Source organism: Erithacus rubecula (assembly GCF_903797595.1).
Source record: "Erithacus rubecula genome assembly, chromosome: 3".
Taxonomy (NCBI): Eukaryota; Metazoa; Chordata; class Aves; order Passeriformes; family Muscicapidae; genus Erithacus; species Erithacus rubecula.
The window spans coordinates 66,083,122-66,091,580 of record NC_136689.1 but is presented as its reverse complement, the minus strand read 5'-3'; the positions used below and the strand labels follow the sequence as shown (position 1 = coordinate 66,091,580).

The following is an 8,459-nucleotide window of genomic DNA, read 5'->3' as shown; positions in this document are numbered from 1 at the left end:
TTAACTGACTACCTGGTTTTACAAAAGCCCAGAAGACAAATGCCTATGTGCAAAGCATATCATCAGCACATTGGTCTGCTCCCCACTTACTAACAAAAATGCTGTAGCTCACTGCAAGCAATTAGACCTTTGACTAATCGAACACAAATTCCATTTTTGCTTTCTTTTTATTATACCAATTCCAGAGAGCTACTAAAACATGTATTTATTTCCACATGAGCAGTAACAAATGAGGAAAGCCAGATTCAGTATAGACAAGTTATTTAAGTCCTAGAAAACAGTGAGATAAAGAAGCCTTTGGAGAAACAAACTTTGATGATTTGAATTAATTGATGATATACAACTCTGAATTAAGAAACAAAATAGCGAGTTTTGCTATAATACAGATCATACCTACTGTACATACTGCAACAAGCTCAAATCCTTCTTTTCAAGTTACTTTTTTGTTGAAACACACAGGATGATCTTCAGGCTTCTTTCTTCTCTTTGTCTCTTTCATTTGTTGTTGTTTCCTCATGATGGATTTGTTTTTGATGTCCACTCAATTGATGTGTGATTTTGAATACTTGATCCCAAAATGAGGACAAAAGAGGGTAGCATTTCTGTAGTTTTCCATATGCTCCTTCAACTCCTCCCTGGATTGCCATTTAAGAAATAAGCTAAATAAACTAATTCAAAAAGAAACCCAAAATACACTATACCAATATTTTATAATGTCATCAGTGATGGAAAGACTTAAAAATCTGAGATATGAAACTTTCAGGTGATACAAAATTATAGAGAAAATAAACCTCTCTCCTCATTCTGTGCTAAATTTGTGAAACACACATAAAATAGAGCTTCTCAAGAAAAGTCATTTGTTTGAGTTGGCTTTTGTTTGTTCATTTGTTGTGTTATTTAGGGGTTTTTTAACCTGTAGGGCAAAATTAGATGCAAGTTACAGATAAGTAATTTTGAGGGAAGAAGTGCTCAGTTTTATTTTCGTATACACTGATACAATGAAATAAAATGAAAGCAAGTGATTTACAGAAATGTTTAACTGCCATTCACACACATCTTGGCAGTACAGATTACCATTATTAGATGCACACTTAATTATAAAATTGCTGAAGTGCTGTTCAGCACACTGAAAGATAAAAACAAAATTAGGTAAGCACAAATTATAATCATAAAAATGACAACATTTGAAAAGTTACTACTGTTTGACACACTTGCCATGACAATAAAAATTCCTTTCTTTTTAAAAGTGACAATGCAGGAAGGAGAAACATAATTTTCAGGTTTCTCATTTGAGAAACACTTTGTTTCACTAGATTACGATGTATTTATCATATAAAAGCTTTATGCACACTTCTAACATTCCTGTCTTTTCTAAGTTTCCTCAGGTAAACTTCCAGTGATTATAATACATGTAGGTAAAGAACAACCAACCCTTTTACATAATATAGCTACTATGCTGCAAGGAATTGATTTACTTTCATTATGCCATGAGTATCCAAAAGTTGTTAAAATAACATAAAATGCTGATTTTGTTGTTAAAACTAATACAAAGATCAGTGAAATGTCAAATGAAGATATAACCTGAAGAAATACAGTGCTGCATACACTTTTAAATATATACCATACTTTGTAAAATTAAGGGGGAAAAAAAGCTCATTACATGATTGAGAAGATACCCAGGGTTTTGTTTCAGAGTAAATGAAATACTTTCAACCATGCAAGTATCATTTGGAACAGAAAAACTTAATTTGACTCAGTTTTTTGGTTCTGACATAGTTTGTATATAACTGCTTTTGTATTAGCAACAAACTCCCAAAATTTAAAAAATTGTCCTTTCATCACCATCCCAAAAGCTTACAAACAAGATATAAAGGCAGATATTAATTGTTATATAAATGAATCAGTCTCAAAACAGTTGTACCAGCTCTGAAGATAATTTGTAAAAAGCAGAACTTGATAATGTGAGACATTTCAGCAGTCTACTGAAAGAAAAAAATACAGACTTCTTTCCTCATCCAGTGTCAGCAAGCCTTATTTATCAAATTGCCCATTAATGTGATGACATAGCAAGCATCACATTACAAATACTGCTGGATTCTGGAGTCTCTAGTGACTAAGAGAAAAGGGTGGATAAATTGTCAGTTTTATGACCATGTACATACTAAAAAATATTTAAGAATCTTGTTGCTTTTTTCATTTGCTGGACTCAAGCATAAATAAACACTTACCTGACTTTCCAATTTAGTGTACACCAGCATGGATCAGTCAAGACACCACCAACACATGTAAGGATGTTGTGATGGAGCTGAAATCAATAACTCTAAAGGGTCTGTATGTCACAGGACCTAGGAAGAAATATGTGAACTTTATATAGCCATGTACTGTATGGCATATACATGGTGTATAGCAATGTAGACCCTAATAACTCAGAGTACACAGCAGTACATAGTGCTAAAGAAGACAGAATTTTAGTATATTAAGGTAAATTCCCAAGATATCTCCCACAACATAAAATAAAAGCTGCATTCAAAAACTCAAACAAAGCCTCAACTCATAAAGGTTGCTAACACAAGAAATAAAAACTAGGTATTGCCAAAATTAAAGTTGCCTTGGTAACCTTAATCTCATTGTTTTTTTGTGTATCTATTCTGCTCTCTAAAGAATAAAGTGAGGCTAATGAAGCACTACCCATTCCACACCCTGAATTTCAAAAGGATCACTGGGAGTGGAAATTTGTATACAGGCAAATCAGGCAATTAAAGATTTTGATTTTGCATCTGTACCTACCCACACAGAGGAGTGCTTGGCTTTTTGACCTGTATTGAGAGGTCTCTTAATTTTTTTTTTTTTTTGGGTGGTAGTTTTGCTTTCTTTTCAACATTTGACAAGTTTTAGGTTTTGTTTTTGGAATCAAAATACCTAAGAACTTAAAACATTAATGCCAGATTTCACAATGGGGAATTATATATATATGCACACACCAAAACCCTCTGATGCTTGAAGTAATTGTCATTTGAGTAATGGCAGCAATAGTAAATAGAAATGATTGTGTACCCTGCTATTTTAAAGCTGGTTCTTATGTCTGAGACTAAATCCTTCAGTTTACTTTAGGCCAAACTGTGGCCCAAGTTATTCTCATTTTCTGAGACTCCCCATTATTTTACTATTTGCCCACATTGTTATGACCCATTATCAGTTTTTCTAACGTGTCAAATTCTGCTTAAGTTCATGTCCTCATCTCATCTTTATCTCTGGCAACAGCTCACAGTTTTTCCAGCCCCACTGGTGTTCAGTATGCAGCATCTTTTATATGCTGTCTACAAAAGAATTAAAAAACTTATCAAGCCAGGTGCCAAAGTAAACTGGCAAGTTTTCCTAGTTCTTATTCCTGTCTCCCTGAAACAGTCTGTCACAATTAGCTTCCTGCAGTAAGGTGTTGTCATTGTTCACTGCATTTTTCAGGGACACTGAAAAGGCCAAATCTCAACATATTTTTCCATCAGAACTGTCTAACAGAAGATACAACCTGAAAAATGCTTATATATTTCCATCAAGTCATGGACTATTAGGGCTTTTTAGATAAAAGATGTTCACAGTCTTGCAGGTTCCACTTGAAAAAAAAAAGTTTTCCCCATATGCATTCCTGAAAATTGGCTGAATCATTTTGATTTATTTACACATCTGACATCATTAAATATCCAAAAAGAAATCAGAAAGAAACTAAACTCTCGGGTCAAAATAGATGTACATTGAATATTGAACCTGCATGGTCATCATGAAGAGTATTACAATTCTGGTGTTGCTCCAGTCACATTGACATGAAGTTAAAGCCAGAAAAGCTTCAGACACGAAGCATCCTTCAGCTTTGACATTCTCAGCAGCATCGTATCCCCACCCCCACTTTAGTAAAACAACAAATAACAAAATGATAAAGTAATAGTCCTCCTTGTATGAAGCAAAGATTTCCACCTCTTGCAGACGGAGATAAAGCTTCAGTGAGATGAAACAACATTTGACAAAGGAAGATAGACTTGCTGCTACTAACTTAACAGCACAGAATTTCCTATTAAACTCACAGCTAGTTATCCAACCAAGAAAGTATCAATTGCCAAAATGAGCCCACCAGAAACTCAAATCAACCTAAGAAGTACTCAAAACCCAAGCATGTCATCATGTCCTGCCATCAGATTTCCTGCACTGAATGCTGCCTTCTTTTCTCCTCTACCTAGGTAAGAGCTGCTCAGCTGCAAGCTCAATGCAGCTGACACATTCCAGACCACCTACTGCCCTGGAAAGATGGGGATCCTTGTTCAGTGCCTTCAAACTCTAGGAAGTTCCTAATCCTTCCTCCCTGCCCCTCAAACCACTGTTCTAATCTATCTTAATGAGTTTTGAAGCCTTCTTCCATCAATTAAAACAAATTTACTTGTACATATACTAGCATTAAGCAAATAATTAGCACCAAAAACGAAGAAAAATAACTGCAAAAAAACTTCACATCTTGTATTCAGTACAGTTAGAAACAGTACCTGAGCTTGCACAGATGCTTGCAGACCTTGATCCAGTCCTTAGTTGTATTAAAAGCCACGGTTTGTTACAACAGCTAAAACCAGAGCAAACATATTAATTTAAAACAGAAGAAAGACATCTGTCTACATTACAGTTACTAGCATAAATGTTCATACTTAACACCTATATAGTATTTTGTGGTCATTTAAGCAATATGAGGCCAAATTTGGCTGAGATGCACAGCATTTAAGAAGAAAGAGCAATTATTGATTACAAAGACATAATTTGACCATGGAGATTCTGGCACCAAATTCAATCTTAGCTCAGCTCTAAAAATGCTTAGTGCACTCCCAATGTCAAAACAGAACAAAAACCAAAATAAACCAAAACATGATAACAAGGAGCTCTCAAAGATTTCAAAACACAAATAAAAATGAGTTAGCAAAATAAGCACTTGCAGTGGAGTTATTTTGTTGTGAATTATGGAGCACAGGAAAAATATTGAAGAAACAGATACTTCAGAATACCCAAGCTTCAAAGGATTATTTTTAGTGGCAGGCACAATACACTTTACATGTCTGTTTTCTTCTAAGCACATCTGCTGACAGTCTAAATTTGGTCTGGAAAAAGTAGTGGTAGGAGGTTGCAGGTTTTACACAGAGGACTTCTGTTTAAAGGGAAATGCAATGGAGACCACTAACCCTTTCTTGTAAAGATTTTAATATAAAATCACTCAACTTTTTCAATTTCTGAAGTTTTTTTTTTAAGATTTAAGATTCAACTTGTATGTTGTTTTTCACTAATCAGGTAGGCTTTCACATAGCTTAAAAGCTACAACAAGCATGTTGTTCCAAATAATGTTAGCCAATTACAGTGAGAACTTGACACTAAGTTAAACACAAGATTAGTACTAAGAAGCTGTGTTTAAAACTATTTCCAAAACCATCCCCATAGCCAGCAGGAAGGCTCTCATTGCATCAGCTCCACAAGCACAATAAATCAGCAGACATCAGTTCCTTATAATTTTACAGTAAAACTTCCTTTCATGGAATGAAACACCTGAAAAACATTGGGAAGTTGAAGATTTCTTACTTTCTTTATTGTTTCTTCTGCACCTCAAAAATGTATAGAAATTAGCATGGTGTTAAACAAATATTTAGAAAGGTTTCCTTTGCTCACATTTATCACAAAAATGTAATCAAAGTTCAGAAAAAATAGAAAATATTTACACACTACCAAGAGCTTAAAAAGTGCTAAGTATTTAACCTATTAAATTTTTTCACTAGTAAGCTAAAATTAAGTAAACTTTCTGCATGTTAACATAACAATGAATAATAAGTTATAATCTCCAAAATTCATCACCCCCAGATGTAATGGAAACTGTCAAAAGAGCATCTCAGAAAACCCAGTCCCAGTTTTCTCACTACAGTTGTAAGGAAGATGGATTTTTGATCCCCACGCCTCCCACCCAAGAGGAATGAAATTACTCACTCAAGAGACAATTTATAGTTTGTTAATAAAAAGCAGTTCTCCTTTCACTTAAAAAACCAATAGTTTGCATAAGCATTCATAAATCTTTTCACTGCTGTAGACATCTCTATTTTGAAATACTGTGAATTTCAATTGTCTTTCCATGTGCTTTCCCTTCTTACCCTCTTAGAGAAAAAGTTATATTGGATTGCAGCCTTGCTCTTGGCTTACAGTTACAATTAAAGAGATACTGTAAATCACTGTGCAGCAAAAACCCCGTTGTGCTTTTAGTTCTAAAAATTACCATTTCCTCAATTACTTTTCCTCCAGAAATTCTGCTATAACCTTTAAAAAATTCTATCTTCTGCTCTGTCAAGCAGTAAAAGCCTCAGAACAAGCCCACGTACCCCAAAGACAACAAAGGCATCAAAACTAGACAGTATAACACATAATTCAGTCTAAACCTTTCAAACAAACCCCTTCATAATCTAATCTAAACTCTACATCACAACACAGATACCTGGCCACAACTACAGGATGTCCTATCATTCCACATTCCCAACCTTGTCAGTTCCCTCACCTGCCACAAACTCCCATGAGCCATAATCTTATTTCACAACCACCTGCTCTTTCACTTGGCCATGCTGAACCAACCAGAACCAAAACACTAATTCAACTCACAAAGCAAGAATTTGGTTAATAACCCAGCAGCAACCAGGGAAACCTTGCTAAAATCACTGCAACCACCTGCAATACCGAATGGTTAAACAGGAAAATGCCCAGACTACATTTGTACACAATCATTCCAGATTTTTACCTACAGACATGAAGGTGAGCACTAAATGCATAGTTTTGAAATTATTAACAGAAGCATTCTTTAAGCAATGAGAAAAAAGTATAATTGGTACAAAAGCAACATTTGTAGTTAATTCAAAGGGGAACAGAACTAGAATACTGGAACAATGTCCTTTTGTGACTTAGAAGACAGATTATGCTAGTCAAGGTCTTTCATTTATAAATAGAGATAACAATTTGCTATTAGAAACGTCTCAAAATGTAGTTAAAAGGCATTTACCTTGAAAAAAGTACCTTCACAGTAATGTTAAGCTACTAATATAGAAATTGTTAGAATATGATAGACAACTACTCATAAAAATACTCAGAATCCAAAATACTAAATGAGACAGGATTTTGCAGATGAACATCATCAAAATGTCAACATTTACAACACATTTTTAGAATTTTTACAGTTCCTATGTTTTCTTTGCTCAAACCATCCTGAAGATGCTTTACAGAAGCTTCTGATGACAGCATTTACATTTAATACTGAAAGGCTCCAATAAATTTTGTATTGACCAAATAAAGTTACTTGCAGCGATAAGTGTAAGCTGAGGAGGCAACTGGATGAGAGGAAAAAATAAAATCTGACTTACTGGTAAAATCACTCTGTGAGCACACAATCATATCCTGATAAAGCCAAGCAAGTGTTATGAAGATTGCTTATCTGCTCAGTTTCAGATGATGTGCACTGAGATGAAGTTTCCTCTGGCTTTTTCCAGGCACTTTATAAAGTGATGTAAAAGCACCTTCACAGATGAAGCACTGGTAGGTTTCTTTTATCCACATGTGTGATTTTCAATGACTTTCCATTAAGATCTGCTCAGTCATGTGACAACAAACATGTTCAAAGCCATGATCCACATTATGACCCTTTAAATGTATTTTCTCAGCATCTTTCAGCTCCAGTGCTACATTCCACACATTCAAAAATGCTGCTTTCTCTCAGAACCCAGCTTTAAGGCACAAGCATCTTCCATAGGGTGAGTTGAGCCTTTAGATCCAGCTTTCAACTGATTTTCCTATGATGGCACACCTTGACTGGGCTTTAGGGGCTTTTAATTTCCCCAGCAAATGTCTGGGTTCTAATCCTGGAAATGTGACAGACACTAAAGAGACACAGACTGGGCTTATCTGTCCTTCCTCTTGGAATGTGGAAGAGAAGTCAGCACTGCAGGGTTCCTAAAGTTGAAAATAAGCTGCTACTTCTCCAAACAAGGTGTTCATTTCACAGGAGTGAGACACATGAGGATCATGCCAGGGCTGATGTCTCAACAGAAAGCACTCTTATTTTGAGGCATCTGATACACAGGCAACAAGACTGTAATTTTTTGCAATACTTTCTTTGATTTCATTCTTTGCATCTCCAAAGCTATATAATTCATTTTTACCTTGGTCCATTTCAGGGCAACCTGAAATTCGGCACTCCATATCAGTTTCATGCATTTCAGCCACGTGTATCCATATCTTACCTTTAATCTTGCTAGTGAAATGGCAGAGTTTGCACCTGTATGTCTCCACCAGAAATATTTGCACCAGACCAGGCAATCTGGGCTTCAAAATCCTCAAGCAAAGTAGCATACAGCTGGGATGTTGTGATGTCCTCACGGTGACGTGTGGGTTCATTGAATACACTGGTATTT

General features: G+C 35.4%; 1 protein-coding gene across 1 annotated transcript in view; it reads right to left on the bottom strand.

Annotated features, from left to right (window-relative positions):
* Nucleotides 1–350: 350 nt before the first annotated feature.
* Nucleotides 351–8,459, bottom strand: part of LOC306799256 (uncharacterized protein) — a 9,998-nt gene continuing 1,889 nt past the window's right edge. The window contains exons 3-6 of the mRNA XM_079300012.1: nt 7,413–8,450; nt 4,530–4,603; nt 2,229–2,345; nt 351–913 (exon numbers count right to left, since the gene is read on the bottom strand). Coding sequence (XP_079156138.1) covers nt 8,104–8,450 — 347 coding nt within the window. The 3' untranslated portion in view covers nt 351–913; nt 2,229–2,345; nt 4,530–4,603; nt 7,413–8,103. The remainder of the gene's footprint in view (nt 914–2,228; nt 2,346–4,529; nt 4,604–7,412; nt 8,451–8,459) is intronic.